This window comes from Rhipicephalus microplus, unplaced genomic scaffold (assembly GCF_043290135.1).
Source record: "Rhipicephalus microplus isolate Deutch F79 unplaced genomic scaffold, USDA_Rmic scaffold_28, whole genome shotgun sequence".
Lineage (NCBI taxonomy): Eukaryota > Metazoa > Arthropoda > Arachnida > Ixodida > Ixodidae > Rhipicephalus > Rhipicephalus microplus.
In genome coordinates, this window is record NW_027464601.1 from 1,484,146 (window position 1) to 1,504,634 (window position 20,489).

The following is a 20,489-nucleotide window of genomic DNA, read 5'->3' on the forward strand; positions in this document are numbered from 1 at the left end:
AGAGTAAAGGGCCTAATACGGAACCTTGGGGTACGCCGGATGTTACTTTAGAAAGAGGTGAGTTATAGCCATTAGTTGTTACAAACTGAGTGCGATTAGTCAGAAAGCATTCAATCCATTTAAGAATGTTCGGGTCAATGTTTAAGGCACTAATTTTCAGGAGGAGTAATTGGTGAGGTACTTTATCGAAAGCTTTTTGAAAGTCAAGAAAAATGCAATGCACAAGTGAGCCGCGATCTAAAGCCGATGCTATGTCATTAGTAAAATAAAGAAGTTGGGTTTCGCATGAGTAACTTTTTCGGAATCCGTGCTGGTAGGGAGTAAAAAAAGAATTTGATTCTAGGAATGAGACAAGGTTGGAGTAAATTATATGTTCTAACATTTTACAAGGAACACTGGTTAGGGAAATTGGTCTGTAATTGAGAGGAGACTGTGTGTTACCAGATTTGTGCAGAGGGACCACCTTCCCCACCTTCCAGTCAAGCGGCAAAGTGGAGGTCTGAATAGATTGCGAAAAGATTAAGGACAAGTAAATTGATGAATACAATGCAGTGTTTTTTAGAAACTTTGAGTTGATTTCATCTACGCCACAAGAAGAGAAGAGGAAATTAGGTGGAGGTAAAAGGAGAGACAAAAAAGTTGTAGGGCATCATGTATGGTGAGTTCGAAATGTTTTTCTTTTAACATGCAGATGATGACGGCAGGAAGTTAGCTGGTGGCGCTTCTCTTTGAAACGAACGAGTCATTGAACAGTCTTGTGCGACAGAATGGCAGGGCCACCTTATAACGGTGATTGGTCCTTGATGATATGTACCTAGGTGCATATGTAACTAATGTGTGGCGCGTAGAGTTGCCGATGCGGTATAGCATCTGGGTGAAACAATGAAAGATAAGGAAATGAACTTTATTTATTTATTCTTGATGCTCTAAACAGACTCTTTTGATGTATCAAAAATAAATCAATAAATAAACATGGCAAACATTCTTGAACTTGAACAGCTGGTGTAGAGGGTGGATATTTAGGATAATGTCATCAGGAATGCAGTATTTTTTAATTGTTGTGGAAATACTTTAAAGTACGGACGAACGTTAACTCAATGGCTTGTCGCGAGTGAAGACAGAAAGTAGGGACTAAGTACTTCTTCAATAAATCCTTTAGGGAACACTTGCAAAAACCTGTTGAACCCTGACTCATTCTTTTCATTGAAATGTTTTTTTTTGCAATCGCAATTCTTTGATAACTTTTGGCTGTTTTTTGTCATAGGCGTCAACGTTATTAATCGCCGCCATTCTTCGTATTTGTATGCATATCTATATATAAGAAATTTTAAGAAAGAAAAATAACCCAGGAAAAGACGCAGGCGCACGGAATCGAGCGTCTGACTTTTCGCTTCTGAGCGCGAGGTGTTAGCCACTGAACCACAACGCAGCACCTCCTTCACCATCAAAATGGCAAGCTATTTATATCTACTACGTACCGCTGGTGGGGTCAATCCTGGGAAAAATAGAGTGTTTTCAGCAATACCAGTGAGATGGCGCAATGAGTGCGCTCGTCGCTGAGCTCATCGCGTCGCGGTGCGCTGAAGCCCGCTCATCTCTCAAGCAAACTATGCCCCGTGCAGCGGGAAGTGGGGTAGAGGCTTGTGCGCGCACACTTATCCTCTGGGGATAGAGAATCGTGTGCTTTCGGCTTTCACCAGAACGATTGCGTTGTAGTTGCCGGGCCCACAAGGTCACCTCTTCGCTGCATAGCCCCCTTTTGCGAAAAGTGGGCGCTCTTCATACACAACAAAGTAATAACTGGTATACTTGCTAGTTGGCCCTCATGTGTACATGTGGTTACTTTCGTGCGTCATTAGTGCGTGAGCAGCGCGCAGCGCCTTATGATCTGCTTAGCGTTCTGAGCGTTACATTCGAAGTTGTTGCTATCGTATTCATTACCTCGCCCTTTGCTGTAGAACTGTGACTTTTTTTCTGGTAGCCAAGCATTTTTTGTTTCAACAAGCGTAGAGTTCAAACAACCATAGTGTTTCAACAGGCAAATACGATTCCGGCTTCCTTGAACGCACAGGTGTAAGTCTGAAAGAGATCCACTCTGGCGCAAACACAACGTAAAGCCAACGGAAACTCCAAAATGACAGAGCAAGAAGCACTAAACCTTACACAGCTGTTGCGGCAAAAGAAATGCTGTGGCATAGAATTTTTGCTAAAGTTGCTTTGAAGTATACTTTTTTATTGCGAGTATCAACATGCTAATCGCAATTTTGATACTGTATTTGTGCAGGAAAAATAGACTTTTCTGCAAGTCAGACGAACATTCACGTTTAGAAACCATGTGGCAGGAATTGCCTAAATTGCCGCTATTAAAGATTTCAAAGTTTGTACGACTGTATTCCTTCATATGCGGCCCTGAAAAACGCGATGTACAGATACGCTTGTAACATTTACTAATCAGTACATACCTAACTAAAATTGTAGCGTTTAGTGGAACGATGTGATAAGCTATTTCTAAGTAGCACTTGTGACTTATTCTGGGAATGTAAGTAATGTAAGAAAAGAATTCTGTGATCGCAAGTCACTATGACCGACGAGGTGCGCTTACAGGCCATTATTTTTGCACAGGGAGTAAATATTTGGTCTAGAGAAAAAACTACGGTACGTGTAGCAATCAAAATCAATGACGGAAAATTACCGCCAAAATTAGTGGATACTCAATTTCATGCCGAATCTTCGCGACTACCGCAATGTTACCAAAAGTGGTATATCTTCATATGAGCAGTGAGCTATGGCGTGTAAAGTTTGAACACTTTCCTAGTAAATTGCATGATATTTGGTTCAACGTGACATCATAATGTGCGTTGTCTAGTTATCCTAGAATGAATGCGTAACATTTATGTGGAGCTCAAAAAGCATTCAAAATTGTGCAGTGACTGTCTCGTTTATTGCCTGACGACCGTTACTAGCTTAATAAATCTTGCCTCTGGACGAGTTTGTAACCCGACACAATGCAAGAACTCACTAATCGATCGAAACACTCACCAATTGACACTCTCTTCCACTAGAAAAACATGCTACGCACACAACAGTGTATATGGTACATGTTGCTTGATTAGATGTGTGTGTGTGAACGTGAGTGTTTTTCGAGGGATAACCAAGTGGCGCGAACAACTTGTAAACGGTACTGTGGCATGACTGGTACTAGGACAAAGCCTGTCAATAGTACCTCTTGAAATGTCACCGAATGATTTACGTTGATGTTTAAATCATCTTTTTGTATCCTTTATTACAGCTTGCTTTTTTATTGAAAATTCATAACTTATAAGCGTCAGCATTCAGCGAATACCTTCGATTTCTCATGCACTGCACAGGGAGACAGTGGAGCACCCGTGGTGCAGTACATCGATGGACACTGGTTCATTCAAGGCGTGCTCTCTGGCGGCCCTCTGAAATGTGGTGACAGAACACTGCCCATGGTGTTCACGCGGGTTTCCGACTTCGTGAAGGGCTTCATCAAACCGTACCTTCGTGCAAAAACCTTCAATCAAAAAGTTCAAGTGTGCACGCTCACGTGACACTAAACATAATTCAAGAGAAATGGAAATTCGTGTCGCAGGATGAGTCATCGAATTTGTGCCGAACGTTCAATGCCTGTGTGCCAAACTTCATCAATTCATCACCGTAACTATTTGTTCACGTGGCGATCACGCAAGTTCATTGACTTTCTGACGTTGTATAAACACACCAAAGAACTTTGGCCGTCTTGTAGGCCAGTCCTCAAGGGTGTTGAGTTTTACTTCTTAGAAAATTGCTGACGCAAATTTTTAGGGATATTATTTAAAATAAATAATAAAACATTTAACACTCTCAATTTAGCACCTGCAACCCTGCCTCGGCAAACTTGTGAATGCTCTCATCCAACGTACGATGATCTGAAGTTCGATGGCACGATATTCCGTTTAAACCCAATGCCCGGGAAAAATTAAGGTGTAAAAGTTATATCTTCATTATTTGAAAACCAGGCCTAGCTGAAACGAATAAAGATAGGCCCCTCTCAAGGCCGGAGCTTCTAAAGTTATGCATTAGAATGAATAAAAAATTAAGGCATATTTGCTACACTGCATATGGGATTAAATGACGTCTTCAAACGGGCAGGGACACGTCGTACAGAAGGCATAAAAAATCCATGAAGTGATACACCTAACGCTAAATAAAACTTTTTGGCATCATAAGAGCTATTGAACTCTGAAAAGGGTGGAAGGTAGCAACAACTGACATCTTCATTGCGCGTCTCTACCGAGGTGGGCAGCTGCGAGGGACGCGACCTTAATGGCACAGTTCCAGCCTCATGGCGCAGTTCCAGCCTCCACCATCGTGCCCTTCGCCGGTGAGAGAGATCATGAAGGGCAGGGTCCTGGTGGTTCAGCTGTACCTTGCTCCAAAGTAGCGTCTCAAAATTACCTAGTACCTGTGTGGCACCAACGTGATGGTACGTCTGCATCCTACAGCTCATTGCCAGCGAGCTTCAAAAACACACCGCGAAAGACAACGGCACAATTCGTAAGCCGGACGTCCCGGTCGAGGTCTTACACTCTGCGTCAGGACCCACCTTATGATATTAGTTCGCAGCAATTATTACCACCTGGAAGCCGTAAATGTCGGAGTTCCGAGTGCCAAGTTCATCATCACTTGGGCACATGAAGGTGACGGTTGACTTTGGAAAGATGTCAGTTACGTCTCATATTAATAACTACGAAGGACAAGGCATATCTCCCACGTTCAACCACTATCAATCATCGAGTGAGCTGCGTTCGCACCACTGATTCGACGCACTCGAAGTGGCTGCCAGTCTCACCTTCACTACGGCACATGCGGGTACCAGTCCCTGCCATGTTTGAGAAACCACCGGTGAAGGAACTGAAAGAGCTCATGACAACCATACATTTTTAAAGATCCCAAAAAGCGTGTTCAGAACTGCGACGAGACAATCGTCGCAAGCACCTAGGCCCTCTTCGAATATTCATTACCATCTTCTAACATTATCTTCTGCAAGACACAACGGTGAGTCGCAGCATGACCGAGGCCTGCAGCCACAGTAGACAATTATAGTATACCGGGCTTACCGGGATACCGGACGTACCGTGATACCGAAATCGAAGTGCGCATGCGCAGATACGTACATTACCAGTACCGCTTATTGTACGTTCAGTATTTTTGAAATTTAAGTTTACCTTGGTAGCGTACGTGTACGTAGTGTACGTCAACATGGCGGCACTCTCGGACGCCCACTTCGAAGTGATTTTGGCGTAGTTGTTAAAAGGTTCACCTTGTACGCAGCAAACGGCTGTATAAAGCGGCTTCGCTTGCCTTCAGTTAAATTCGTTGACCGAGTATGACGGATAAGTTGGCGTAATTTTGAGATAGCTTCCCATTTTTAACACGTCTAGGTATAACTACAAGATCGATGTAAACAAATCTGCCACATAATTTTTTCGCATTTGGTGCAAGTTTATTATTTATTTGCTTTTATTACTAGTAAAATAAACTTATAACAATGTTTCGCGCGGTGGCATAGGCACATATTCTCGTTTTCTTTTCCTTTTCACTGCACTAATCTTAATAATTATCCCATGGGTGGCGCCACACTCTCAGCTTGGGCACGTAAACCGCGTAAACGATGTCGCACTAAACTATAAGATGCTGTCTACGACGAAAGTTTGCTGCACGGTAACGCCATTCCCTCAACATCCGCTATCACGTTAACCGTAAACTATAACTGTCTAATGACACAGCTAACGTGACCCCCCTGAGTGTTCAGTATCCCTCTAAGACAGGTCGTGGCGTAGAAAGGTAAGACCACCCAGACATACCCAATATCGGCTGCCTGAGACATCGCCGCTAATAATGCATGCTCAGGGTCCAGGGCCTGTGGGTCTCCAATTACCCTTGCGGCACAGTCAATGTCGTCCGCCAGAGTTCATTCTTGAGGTCTCCATGCCATTTTGCTAAGTCGCTGAGGGTAAGGAAAATATACTACAGCTCGCGCCTGCCACATCTCGGCTTGGAAAGAAAACGCTAGCCAGCCCGCAGCAAAGAAAGATGAGGCCCTGACATCCCACATTTCCGAGGCAAATTCAAGAATTAACGCGTTTTCACAGGATGGTAATATGCAAGGCGTATGCCAATATTTCAGTTACAAGCCTATGCGAAAAATACGTGATTGAGGAATCGTGGAAAAGCCTGGGCTCCTAGTGATCAAAAAGCCACGCCTCTATGCAGACTGTAATGCGGAATCTCTGCTAACGTTTAGGTGCGTCCATAGTATTAAAGACTTTTTTTAATGCGAAGCATTTATTTTGCAAGCACCTTTGGTGCCTATCTGCATATCTACCTATCTATTTCTATCTATATAGCAACTTATGTCTCTGTGCGCTCGTAATTACACCCATAACTTGGCATGAACCAAAATTAGTATGGGAGGTCAAGATGGTATGACGAATATAACGCACTGTTCAAGACATTTATGATGTCTGAATCCCGCCGCGTTTGTCATCAAAAACTGCCCGCGAGAAAGTGGCACGAACCACATGGCAGCTGAGTGCCTCTGGTATGCGGTATGTGCCACAGGTGATCGACACTAAGTATCTACAAAGGAACGACGAGAACACGAATGAGTATTTTAAACGCGAGAGGGTTAATAAAAGCCAGACATATACAGAGTTACCTCGACGAATGCAAATAATAAATGTCAGGGTCCCAGCAAGAATCAGACCCCAGCATTCTGAGTGGCAATCAAGCATTTTACAACAGACCAAGCCAGGTCTCGAAAATACTTTTCAAGTATACCCTAATGTTTAAGAAATGTGAATTACAGCTGCAGTGCAGGCTTTATAACTTGTTAAATATTGCATATATCCTCGTATGTTACAACCACTGCCCCACCGTGGTGGTGTAGTGGCTGAAGTACTCGGCTAGTACCCGCAAGTCATGGTATCGAATCCCACCTGCGGCGCTTGCATTCTCGATGGTGGCAAAAATGCTGTATGCCCGTGTGCTCAGATATGGGTGCACGTTAAGGAACACAGGTGGCGAAATTTCTGGGGTCCTTCACTACAGCATCTCGCATAACCACAGGATGGCTCTGGGACGCTAAACCCCATATATCGATCAATCAATCGTGATGAAGTCGTCATGCCGTGTTATCGTCAATTGTAGTTAAGTGCCATGCGCTGAAGCTGATTTATGTAGCAGTGCCCAGGGCTACCATCCGCGCGAACACCAGTGGTTAATGTCAGCTTCTGTTCCTGTGGGCCTCGTTGCGTAAGTGCGTACAACTGGTTATATAAATATCTGCGAGTGTTCAACATTAATTTGTCCGTGCAACATTCACACATATTGTTACGTCCACAGTGGGTGTCTGGGGTTTATTGGTACAAGGCTAAGATGAAGTGCCGTACAGGACCAGGCTACAAGAGAGACCTTCGTCTTCATCTTCCTTCACTTAATCCTCTTTTTTTAGTTCGGCACATACGCTGCGTAACATTTTCCCCCTCGCAGACGAAGCACGCTGCGTGTTTCATGCAACTTCTCGCTGACTGAAAGGTTTCAGTCGAGCGACATGCATGACCTCTGTCTTGCGAGAGCATCTCCCACTAGCTGTGAGACGTGCGATGTGGTTGTCGAAGGAGCTCAGACGGTCAAGAACAACGAACGGTCTCGTGTAGTGCGCAAGCAGTTTTACGGGTGAAGCTCCCTAAGGCTTGGGTCGGTCGTCACCTGTATGTATAGATGTATGTAGCAACCACCTCACAGCATATCCACGGAGTGAATGATGATGAGTGGGGCGAAGCTTGGGAGGGTGTTATTGGCAAACCGTGAATCATCTGCTGGTCGCGTCTATCCGTCGTCTGTCTGTTTGATGCAAGGATGGACGGATGGATAGACGCACGTATAGACAGATGGACGCATAGACTGACTGACGCATGGACGGACGCATGAACAAACGGAGCTAGGGACAGATGCATGGACGGATGCACAGACGAACGCATGAATGAACGCATGGATGGTTGGACGGACGAATGGACTGATGGACGCATGGACGGACGCACGAAAGGAGTGACAAATGGATGGACGCACGAACGGGCGCATGAACGGATGCATGGACGGACAGGCACAGGATGAATGAACGGACGGACGCGCCGACGGATGAATGGACTGATGGCCGCACGACGGGCGGACGCACGGGCAGATGGAAGAAAGAACAAACGGACAGACTGTAGCGCGGACGGACTTACGTACGCTTCGCCCCACTCATCATCATTCACTACGTGCATATGCTGCAATTTTTTGGCAAAAGCCACGCTTTCGCAAAGGCTTCCACACGAACACGAGGTCTCCAGGAATATGCGTGAGGTGCTTGCTGTCATAACAGACTGTCGATCTCTCTTGCGATGCCATTGTGCTTAAGCAGGGAAAGTGGCGAGCTTTTTCGGCGAGACAGTTTCTGCTAGCGGCGCAGCATCGTAGTCACAAAAGCGAAATATCGTGTCCAGATTGTAAAAGGGGGGGGGGGGGAATCAAACATAGATGAGAAAAAATGGGCTGTAGCCGGTGGTCTCATTTTCGGCAGTATTAAAGGTGTATGTGACGAATGGTAAGACGTCGTCCCAATTCTAGTGATTCGAAGCAACGTACATCGAAAGCATGTTCCCGAACGTTCGAATTGTTCGCTCGCTGAGGCCATACCTGTGCGGGTGATAAGACGTCGAGTGTCTGAGTTCTGAGCCACACATACGGAGAAGTTGCTCGCCAACTTAAGTCCACGGTCACTTATGATGACGCGGGAAGAGGGGGGAGGGGGTCCATGACGCAGTATGATGGAATGTAGAAGGAAGGATGACACTTGACGAGCAGTCGCAGATGGCAGGGCGCCCCTTTCGCAATACCGAGTAAGATGGTCAGCACATACTACACTCCATCTGTTGCCTTTCGGTGAGAGTGCAAAAAGGCCCTTCAGGTCAATGCCAATTCCTTCAAATGAAAAACTGGGAGGCGTCAGAGGCTGTAGATGTCCTGCTGGAGCTACTGAGAGATATTTATGCGTCTAGCATTCCGCACAACTGGCCACGTACAACTCAACAGATTGGCGCATGCACTGCCAGTAAAAGCGTTCCTGTGTACGATAGAGAGTGCGCGTGGTTCCCAAGGGACCTGAAGTGGCGCCGTCAAGCAGGGCTCGCAACACAGATGAACGTAGTGCCTCTGGAACCACCAGCAGAAAACGGGCACAGGTGCCGGTGATGGTTTTTTTGTACCGTAAGCCATCATGAACGCCAAACGGGCCTTCCGGAGTCGATGCTGATGCAATGACGAATGATGGATTCAAGCTCACGTTCTTCAGCTGCTCTATTTTGAGTGTGTCTCTATCTGGGACAGTTGTTGCTGTGGACACCATGAGATGATTAAAATTGTCAGCTTCGCAAATAGTCGTATCGAGCAGCATTCTCGAAAGGCAGTTTGCGTCCGCGTGTTTCCTACCACTCTTATACAATATCGTGAAGTCGTACTCTTGCAATAGGAGAGCCCAGTGTTCAAGACCGCCTAGCAGATCCAGAATGTTACAAGACAGCACAAGGAATCCGCAACTACATGAGAAAGATGACCGTCTTCCTTGGCTAAAGTTTAAGTGCGTTCCGGTTTGCTTAAATATGTTCGACTGGAATATGCGATCACGTGCGCCTTTTGATTACATCATCGTACCAGGACTGCACCTATGCCGATGCCGCTTGCGTCGGTGTGAACATTAGTCAGCGCAGAAGTATTGAAGTGCCGAATAGGCTTCGATGTGAGCAAGAACTCCAGTTGGTTGAAGAAAGTTTTCCAATCAGGAGTCCATCAAATCCGGGTCACTTATTGCGCGAACGATCGCATCACCTCGAATTGTCAGCAGTCACACCACAGCTGTAGCACACAGGCGCAGGACGAAGTCGTCGCCGTTCTTCGAAGTGTTCAGGCTCACTGTCACGTGTACAATTGTTCATGTAAGTCGGAGATTCAATGACATTAGTTGTCGGCTGGTGGTATGAGCGTTCGGAACGAAAACGCTGAGGGTACTGTGATAGCTCGTAAAAAGCCGGGCTTGCATGGTGGCTGAATACGCCGGGACCCTGCAACATCCGCTGGGTGGATGGATGAGTGTTTGCAAACTGTAAGCTGTGGGGCGGCAGCATCCTGCGGGAAGTAGAATATAGACGTGACATCTGCCATTTCACGTCTGATTCTCCATATCTGAGCATCTCCTCACGAACAATCTGGTGAATGGTTGCCGGAAGGTCAACAGTTTATGCCGGTTCTTTGCTGGCTACTGAGGTGACATTTTTCAGACGACCGAACTTCAGCACTATCCTGCGCTGCTTGAAGGTTTCGAACGTACGACAGTGCTGTACAACATCAGACATGTAAGTCTGGCTTTCTATGCTGCTAAAGATGTTGCACACATCTTCTTCAATTAGATTCAGCAAAAGCTCAACCTTTCCTTCTTCAGACATGCTAGAATTGGCTTTCCTAGACAGCCTCGAAATCTCTTCGGTATATACAGTGCAAGTCTCTTCGTGTAGATGGGCTCTCTGTTCGAGACTCTGCTAAGCGCACTTCTTTTTTGCAGCTGAGTTGTCGAAACACTTCTTGCTCTCTTCAACGAAGCGGCCCCATGTAGACAGAATACCCTCGTAGTTCCCGTACTAAACGGGGGCAACATCGGTGAGATAGAAAACCACGCGTTATAGCTGGCAAGTTGCCGCATCAACGTCAGCTCCAGGAGCTGCACCCGTTAGTTTGCCGAAGAAAACCATCAGGCCAAGGACGGAGATGGGGAACGGAGTGGCGTAAGAGTCCGGGAGAATCTACGTCGTGGTGAAGGCGAGCGGCTGTACTGGGCGTTGGTCGTAGCGAGCATGTCGTAATGACCTGAGTCATCATGGTGCGGTGGTTTTTTGTCAGAAGGGAGGCTGATGCGTCAAAGTTCGGGAAGTTTGGGCTTGTGCGTGAGAACGGGGTTCACATACTGCGGAAATGACATGAAATGTGTCTCACTCGTTCGCATCGAAAGCGAATTGGTCTGTCTTCATGCGTCCTCCATGCATTTGGATCTCGGTTAATTGGAGCAGGGCGGTGGTAGTGCTGAGGGGTGTTCGAAGTAGGCATATGGACATCGGAACAGTGCACAGAACAGATTGTCTAAAGGCCCGCGTTTGCCATTTATTGACACACAACGCTCTGTATGAGGGATATGATGGGTTGAGCATCATGGGGCGTCAGAGAACTAAAGGGTGTTGGTGACATGGCTTCGATTTCACGTCGAACGACTCTCGTACTGTCAGCAGAGGGTGGATTGGGCTTGGTCTTTATAAGGAGATCCTCACAATCTGTTTCGCAGTGGTTTGAGACGGACGAAGTGGTGGGCAATGTGATAGCTTTTAGCCTCTTGAAAGCATCGGCACTGCTTAATGAAGTCTTGATTTGTTGAAGAACATTTAAATAGAAGAAGAATAAAAGCATCATCGTCGGCTTCGGTTATAGTAGTGTCAGCCTTACAGCATAAAGTCCCGAGATATGTAATATAGGCCAGGTAAAACTCCGTGGATGTCTACACACAGGTATCAAGTTCTTTCTTAGCTGGCTGCTTGCACCCGGCCGACTCGCGCAACTTCGTCTTACATATGTTCCAGCTGGTGAGCTCTTCCACGTTGTTGTTGAACCACGCTGGCCCTTACTTTTCAATAAAAGTTTCAAGCATTATGGTTAGTTAGGTTGCACTAGTGATTCTCACTCACGAGCTCGTACAGTTGAAGCCACTCACCTTCGCCCTCGCCGACATTACCCGAGAAGTTGCAAGGATCACGGGTTTCAGAGATTACAATGACCACAGGTGCTGTTGGCGCCGCCATTGTGTTGGGCGTTTCGGTTCAAGCAGCACCCCTGTCGGTAGACACGTTGGAAGCGGCAACTTGGCGTCCGCCGTGAAGCTCCGTCATGCTTTGCTACCCAGCACCTCCACCTAAATTTTACGGGAGAGCACATAGGGAAATGAGGTGATATTTGCACGACGCCAAGCGTAAGCGGAGATGGCAAGAAAGAGCGCGCCCCACATCCCAGAATCAAGTCGTCTTTCTCGCTGTCATTCTTGATTCTTCAGCGTTAAATACTCTTGTACCAATGTGTAGTGGACTCCAGCATTTTCTCGTGCAAAACCCTTACTTTGTTTGAAAAGGAACCTCTGTAACAGACACCAACGAAAGGTTATTTGTTGTGTTTACTTAATAATATGTATCGTCTACCCCCATACAGGGTAGAACATAATTATAGGTCCAACCTTGTCAAAGTTGTCAGAGGTCATACAGGTAATATTCATTTTATACAGAAACAAAACAAGTACAACGCCCATAAGCTTGCGGACTACAAGCCATTTGTCAGTGAAATCAGACATTCTTCTTAATGTTCTTTAGAAGAATAAGACATTCTGTGACCTTTAAAATATATAGTTTGAGCATTATCGCCAATGTCCCTTGCCAGTGAAATTTTATAATGGAACAATTCTGCAAATGCCATGTTTCTTTTACAGCTGAAGCTCCAGACACCTTGCTTCCGTAAATGCGCCTCGACTATATTTTCATTGTTGATAATATCTTTTAGAAGAAAAGCATGGGACATTGCGTTGCACATTTTCATCAGATCTGGTAACTATAAATATTGCGAGGTATTAGTTCGGCGTAGTTTGTTGACGCCATTAAGGTTATTTCGGTAGATTTTTTCGCCTGGAGCTTGTGAATATTCGCGTTGATCTTGAGGTGATCCTGCATATGAATTGAGAAAATGGGGAAATACCTTCGAGTGTATTTATTTCTACGTATTCCTCAAAAATGATCCTCTTGGCATTGCTGTACCATCATCATAATCGATTCTTTTATTCGGCACGCTGAACAAAAGTAACGTGCTACCAGTATCTTTCTCGCTAGTTTTTGAGTGTAATTTGACACGGACTCTACAGCATTCCTGCAAGGAAAGTAGTATATAGTTTTCATTTTAATCATGTGAGTACATGTAAATCTGAAATTACATATCATTTTACTTTACCAGACCAATGAATCGCGCTAACCTTAAAAATATATTTGAACTTTAGGTTGCTAGTTTAGTTATCATATACAGTCGCTCAAACACAAGTGACTCTACATCTGCGATCAGACATTTAGCCCGAGGTCTAATATCCCCCTAGATAATTCAATCTTCAAACTTAATCGTCATCCCCGCACCTATAATCTGGGCTCTAGTCATGCATCGCTTCCCCGTAACGGTGCCGCCCACAGTCAGTCTCGACCATTAGTTATTCTCGCCCAAGGCCAGTGATTTACCGGAGCATGCGGGAACTGCAGCCGCGAGCCCAAGGACGTAGGCGAGCGCCCACCCGGTAACATTCCTGGAGATAACGTAACATTATTGTCCAGCCGGCTTACTCTATTCCCAGCGCACATACCTCGAAAGAAAAGGCAGTAAGCAAAGTGGAGGCATCCACAAAGAAATACTTTCCGAACCCCGTTTATTTTATCACGCTCAGTGCACACTACCTGTTGTAAGACCACCAAAAAGAGAACTTTATAACCCTCATTTTTCGCATATCACTACCCCTCAGTAGTGGGAGATAAGGTTGTCTATGCACACGGCTCATGCATCTCCGACCCGGAACTACGAGTGAAGGCCACGAAGCGGGCAGAGGCAGCCTTCAGGGACCAAAGGCGCCTGGCCACATGACGAACAATGGCCTCTCAGGTACTGAACATCAGCTGCATGTATATGGCGCCAAAAAAATGTCACTCCTCCTATGATCTTCAAAGCAGTGAAAAACTACGTTAGGTAGCGAACACTCTAGGAGGGTGCGAATGGAAATATATATAAAATACACTGACTGTGACAAAAAACGAACCAAATGGGACACATAAAATTTCACATGCCTCCAATCGTGTGTGCAGTGCAAGATAGAAATGGTCTTGGATCGTGGTTGGTTGGTTGGTACCTCTGTAGCTTGGCGCAACCCGCCTAGGCGGTTATGCCATAAATCAGACAGTGCCTTTCCTATTAAACTAATTCACTTCTTGAAGGAAAGAGGTGACTTTATTAGGTATTACAGGTAATAATTTAAACTTGGAGAATTAATAGAAAGTTTGAAACTAATGAGATAATTAATACACACATAATATTACAAAGCAGTGATGCCTAAAATAACTGAATTTAGCATGCAGGAATCAGTAGACCAGTTCAGAACAAAAAATGGTGGTTTACCCCTTCGAGGCGTCTAAGACGATTGCATAAGGGGTCGTTGGAGTTTCGATCGCATTTCATTCCAGTTATGTAAAGCTTCAAAGCTTTATCCTAGGGTCATGTTGTCGCAGAGAACGCTCGGCGATATGCAGAGGAGCCACACAATTTTCTATTTTTAGAGGTAATTATGGAGGAATGATCGTATGGGATATCAGTGGTGCTTTACTGCGAAATGGCTTATGCAATGCAGCTCAGGCACAATGACTGTAGCCAAGTAAAGAGTAAACGAAGTGTTCGACTCAGAAAAAGCCATTTACGGCATTAAATACTGACGGGTGTTCTTTTTTCAGCAAAAGCTGTTCTGAGAAGAATACTCAGGTCACGCGCTGCCGTAGTTGTCTACCGCCGCCGCCCCTTTTGTCCGTAGCCATATCACACTAAATTAGAAAAACAACCTTGTACCATTGACACAGTGGTGCTCGAACCCGGGTCCACTGGGTGCAAGCCAAGCATTCGACCCATGAGCCACGCTGGTGCTTGAGTCTTGCTGGCAAACTTGCCTTAGGCAGGCTTGATGCCGAGAAAAAATACGACTTATAAATTGTCTTAAAAGAGCGAAAGAACAACCAGCTGTCGCACAATGCGAATTGCTTAACGAGTGGGTCATTCAATGCTCCAACCCATTACAAAAGATTCCTTTTTTTCATCTATAACTGTGGCGTATACTCACTTCAGGCGCAATTTCTCATCGTCATCAGCCACTGCACGAACAATTGGTACAAAATACTTTACAACTGTTTAGCAGATACCAAGCCTCTTCGAAGAATGACAAAAAATAGCTTTGCGAATACCATCTTACAACACAATTTTTTTACTATCAATGCCGTAGTGGGCATCAAGCAAGTGTGCTTTCAACAGTTATCCAAGGAGTGTTTAGAACAGGCTTTGAAAGGCTGCTCGACGAGCTTTCGCTGTGACTGTGCTGTGCCTTCCACGTAGGCCTGGCGCTTTTTATTGTTATGTAACTGGCTCGTTGCACGTATAAACAGAGCCTTCAGCAAACCGTGCCCTTATGTATCGGAAACTTCACTATATTTTCAAAATTTGGCGATAACATTGTGCGTACGTCAGGAACAATAGATCGCATTCTATAACTGACCCTGCGACGAGCGATAATGCTGTGATCTTCCATGACGCATATACTTATGCCGACGCGCTTTACCACTAATTAGGTAATTCAACAACAGATGAGTGTGTGTGCCTACCTCGTTGCTATTTGAGCATGATTCATATTCTGGGGACCAGTTAGCCGATTGAAAGGGCTAACTGGTGCCCAGAATAAGAATCATTTATTTTTAGCTCCTGTGACTGCTTTTTTTCTCTCTCAGAACCACTTCGCAATATTTGTCAGTGTCATATGAAGCATTTCCTTTCTTAATTGAAGAGTATATTAGGTTATGCACACTTTAGGTGAGTGCGGTGCAGCATACCTCATTCATGAATGCATGAACACATCTTGAAAGATTTTGCGAACTATACAAGTCTGCTTTTTCCAATACGACCTCAAACGTGCGCCGATTTTCAGTAAAAGAAAACTAAAACTAACTAAAAGCGAGAGCTCCTGATTATTTCAAGCTATCACTTTCTTCTCGTCTAAAGTGAGAAGGTTCATCCTAATGAAATCACTAGTAGTGCTCACGCTTAGCAGCATACGAAAATGATCCAATAATGGCTCCAGATATACATTTCTGCGAAGACGCTCCCAGTGATTTTGCATTTGTTTCATTGTACTGCTTCAGACTTGTTCCCCCGCCCAATGAACGGAGGATATTGGATTACCAATTTAGGATGTCTAAGTAGCGCCATGTGAGAGAGCCAACACCTGTTCGACTAAATTTCACACCCGCACCTGGCCAGATATCACAATATCATGAGGTAATGGCTCTTTTTTTCCTGGGCATCTTATCATGAGATAGGAAAGCCGAGAGATCGGCCATAAAACCACCTGAAAGCGTTCGCAGCCAGTAATTGTTACACGAGAAACATCGTGTAGCGTTGTGTAGAACAGACGGCCGCCATGGAACTGGTGTGGCTATGGTTCGCTTTGGCTGTGCGGTGTGGCTTAGCGTACGAAATCGGTAAGTTGCTGTTCTTTGGTTATTATCGGAAAATGTTTCGCAAGCATATAGGCCAGGTGTTCAAAAGTACTCGTGAGAATGATTAAAAACATGGTAAAGGCGCCTACAGGGAGCGTTTTTATTTACGTACCTGGCCAACGTTATTTTTTTCGCGGTGGTGTGTAAGTGCGAATGCCACAATAATCGGGAGTAATAACAAAACGCTTTCTTTTGTTGCTTTTGGTGTGTTTAAACATCACATGAGTTGTCACGCCAAGAAAAAGTCATGTTTTGGGCCAGGTTTTTAGCGTAGGTTGCACTGAAATTTTTTTGAAGTTTATTCTTTTTCTTGAGGGTCACATCATACTGATTACAAAGACATTGTTTTCATCACATCAGCCTAAATACAAAACAAGGCTAATGAATCCGCATGAAAGTTTCGTTGTATTCGTATAGCTTTAGCAAGCGGGCTTTTCAAGTTGGAAAAGTCAGCATGAGTGGGTAGCACTGCTGTTCACACGTCTAACCTGTCATCGGTAGTCGCTGGCGAGTTAATGATACGCAAATAGAACAAAGATTCATTATAGAGCGACCAAGTAATTTTTAAATATAATATTTTGATGCGCTCCTATAGGCCGGCCGTGCTTGAAGATGCAAGATAGACTTTACGGTCACACCACGATTCCACGCAATCGATGTACTATTTTGTGATAGTGCTGCAGCTTGGTTGCTCGTTATACTACTACCATTCTACACTAAAGTGTTTAATGTCGGAATTCATCATGACCAGGGGCGCAATTTTGTCAGAGAAGTGGCGTCAAAAAATGTGCACTATCAGAAAGGAAAGAAAAACGTTTCGTCAACGGGGGTCGATCCCAGGATCTTTCGGGCCGCTACCCGCTACGCCACGGTAATTTTTATTGCGATAGCAATCATATGAACGCTTTCACCTCAACTTCGCCTCCAGTGTTGGCGTAATCGTCACTGTCACTCACCACGTAAGTATACGTATTTAGTATATATGTGAAAAAAAGTCACAGCTTTGCCAGAAAGGCGAAGCAACGAACGTGATAGCACAAATTGAGAGGTTATGCGCAGAATTGAAAGCAGATTGAAACACGCTCCACGTTCCTCACGCACAGATGACACACAAAACGCACTCACAGGTAAGGATGCACGCGAATAAGCGCTTGATTTGTTACTTTGCTGTGTCTGAAAAGCGCGAGCTTTTCGACGACGGAGACTGCAATGACTGCAGTTACCATTGTGCACCAGGTAACTACAGCAGAGTCGTTACAGGTAAAGCCCGAGGCCAGTGAAGACGTATGACCTTCCCCTCCTCGCCACCGCGAGATAAAGGCGCGTGAGAAAGCCTCACACACCCTTATCTCGCTGAGCAAAGTACGTGTAGGAGATTAGAGCGGGCGCCTCCGCGCGATGTGGTGACGTGCGCTCTTTGCGCCATCTTGCTGGTAATGCTGAAAACACAATTCTCCACCTCCCCGCCGAGATACTCATGAACAGCTGACAGTGGACGAGATATAAGTAGCTTGCCGTTTGAGCGCGAAGGATGTGCTCTGGATGGCTCAGTGGTTCATGCCTCTTTTTTACGACGCAGAGGTCACACGTTCGATTCCACGCATCGGCGTGTTTTTTTCTGGATTTTATTCTTTCTTGCGTTTTCATATATATTGATACATAGACATATACGGTGCATGACGCCGATGTCGAGGCCAGCGGTAAAATCCAGCTGTGAGTGTTCATATATCTGCTATCGCAATAAAATGACAGCATATACACACGGCGAATGATGAAGAGTGGGGTGAAGATGGGTTCGCACGCCACTGCCGTGCCAATTCGGTCCCTGGTCGTAATGCAAGGTCCTTGCGGCGGCGCCGCACAGCTAGTGGCGCTTTTTTGCCTCGCACGCTCGCACGTCGGGGTTCCTTCTTCAAGCGCGAGCCACCGCTTTCTTTGAGCTGCGACCTGCGTGAGTGGCGCACGCCCCTCAGCAGCCTTCTCTATTCTCCGTCGCCGAGACTCTGTATGCGCGCGCGTGCCAAAACAGCGCTTTTATTGTACTATAGAGCACCCCTGGCGTACAACGCTGCCGAAGAGCACGCGATCGTAGTCACGCGATCGTCTCTCTCTCCTTCTGTATGTGTGACGTCAATCCTTCTTTTCTACAAGTAACGCCCTCTTGTGTCGTACCATTTTGCATTTTTCAGCATATAGTGCATGTACCGCCCCCTATGGCCAGTTCAAGAATTAACGAGAGGCGGGTATGTGCCACCGGTGGTTATGACAGGGACGCTCTGGCGACGCCGTAACGAGCTTCGCCACTAAAACGCAAGAAAGAAAAACAACCCAGAAAATAATCCCGGCGCGCGGAACCAAACGTGGGAACTCTGATTTGTGAGTGCGAGGCGTTAGCCACTGAGCCACAAGCAGCACCTTCTTCAGCGTTCAGACGGCAAGCTATTTTGGTCTCCCACTTATCGCTGGTGACGGGCATCTCGCGGAAAACTATCGTGCTTTCAGCATTACCAGCAAGATGGCGCAATGAGCGCGCGTCACCACATCGTCACGATGATTAGTCGCGAGCTCACATCTCTCACGCGTACGTTTTCCCGTGGAAATCGCCAAAAAGGCCATTTTGAGCCCCTAATAACGACCAGCCTCGCTGTTTTTCAAGCTTCACACGGCTAGTTGAAAATTTTGTTTGTCTTTTTGGTTAGGGGGTGGGATGACGTCTAGCCTAAGCACGCACATTTTGAAATGAAAAAACGTACTTCGCGACCAGTCCAAGATCTTCCCGACCAAAATCTTAGAGCCCAAAAGCCGACCTTCTTCTTGATTTCTGCAAAGTCAGCAAATGCTTTGCAAGGTTTCATTTGGCAGCAGCGGTTGCAGTTAGCGGAACGCTGACTTATATTCACTTCTTTGTACCCGCAGTGTGAATAGCCCCTTTGTGAACTTCAAGCTCGTGCTGCCTGTTCAACGCATCTGCTCTTGCGTCATATCGATCAAGCGTGGAACCCTTCTGCCGATCAGCGTCCTGTCCGCCTGCGTGGATTACACTTGGACTATCTTCGTGCGTGGACTGCCTGCGCACTGCCTTCAGCATCTCGGACCACTTCAGCATAAAAGCCAACGCAACCTTGGCCACGGCTTTCATTTGGCAGCAGCGGTTGCAGTTAGCGGAACGCTGACTTATACTCACTTCTTTGTACCCGCAGTGTGAATAGCCCATTTGTGAACTTCAAGCTCGTGCTGCCTGTTCAACACATCTGCTCTTGCGTCATATCGATCAAGCGTGGAACCCTTCTGCCGATCAGCGTCCTGTCCGCCAGCGTGGATTACACTTGGATTATCTTCGTGCGTGGACTGCCTGCGCACTGCCTTCAGCATCTCGGACCACTTCAGCATAAAAGCCAACGCAACCTTGGCCACGGCTTTCATTTGGCAGCAGCGGTTGCAGTTAGCGGAACGCTGACTTATACTCACTTCTTTGTACCCGCAGTGTGAATAGCCCATTTGTGAACTTCAAGCTCGTGCTGCCTGTTCAACGCATCTGCTCTTGCGTCATATCGATCAAGCGTGGAACCCTTCTGCCGATCAGCGTCCTGTCCGCCAGCGTGGATTACACTTGGATTATCTGCGTGCGTGGACTGCCTGCGCACTGCCTTCAGCATCTCGGACCACTTCAGCATAAAAGCCAACGCAACCTTGGCCATGGCTTTCATTTGGCAGCAGCGGTTGCAGTTAGCGGAACGCTGACTTATACTCACTTCTTTGTACCCGCAGGTTAGTTTTTTTTGCTCATTGTCACTCTGCTTTTTTTATATTTTGCAACTGCTGCTGCCAGTGTACCTGCGTTGTTTTTCTGTGCTTTTGTTGTACATTAGTCGCAATGCCTACTTGTGCCGAGTTGGCCAAAAGGCTAGAAAAAGTTGAGGCTTTATCCGAAAGCAAGCGGGACGAGGTAGCTGAAAGGCTACTTGTAACGTTTCAAGAGAAGATGCGTTCTTTTGAACCGGATGTAGTGACTCTTAAAGCTGAAAT

At 45.9% G+C, this 20,489-nt stretch overlaps 2 protein-coding genes across 2 annotated transcripts in view; both read left to right on the top strand.

Moving 5' to 3' along the window:
• Window positions 1-3,868, top strand: part of LOC142786710 (chymotrypsin-like elastase family member 2A) — a 29,119-nt gene extending 25,251 nt beyond the window's left edge. Inside the window, exon 6 of the mRNA XM_075884345.1 lies at window positions 3,369-3,868. Within this exon, the coding sequence (XP_075740460.1) occupies window positions 3,369-3,572 (204 nt within the window). The 3' untranslated portion in view covers window positions 3,573-3,868. The remainder of the gene's footprint in view (window positions 1-3,368) is intronic.
• A 12,455-nt stretch (window positions 3,869-16,323) lies between these two features.
• The window catches only part of LOC119165030 (chymotrypsinogen A), a 37,202-nt gene continuing 33,036 nt past the window's right edge, over window positions 16,324-20,489 (top strand). Inside the window, exon 1 of the mRNA XM_075884363.1 lies at window positions 16,324-16,445. Coding sequence (XP_075740478.1) covers window positions 16,385-16,445 — 61 coding nt within the window. The 5' untranslated portion in view covers window positions 16,324-16,384. The remainder of the gene's footprint in view (window positions 16,446-20,489) is intronic.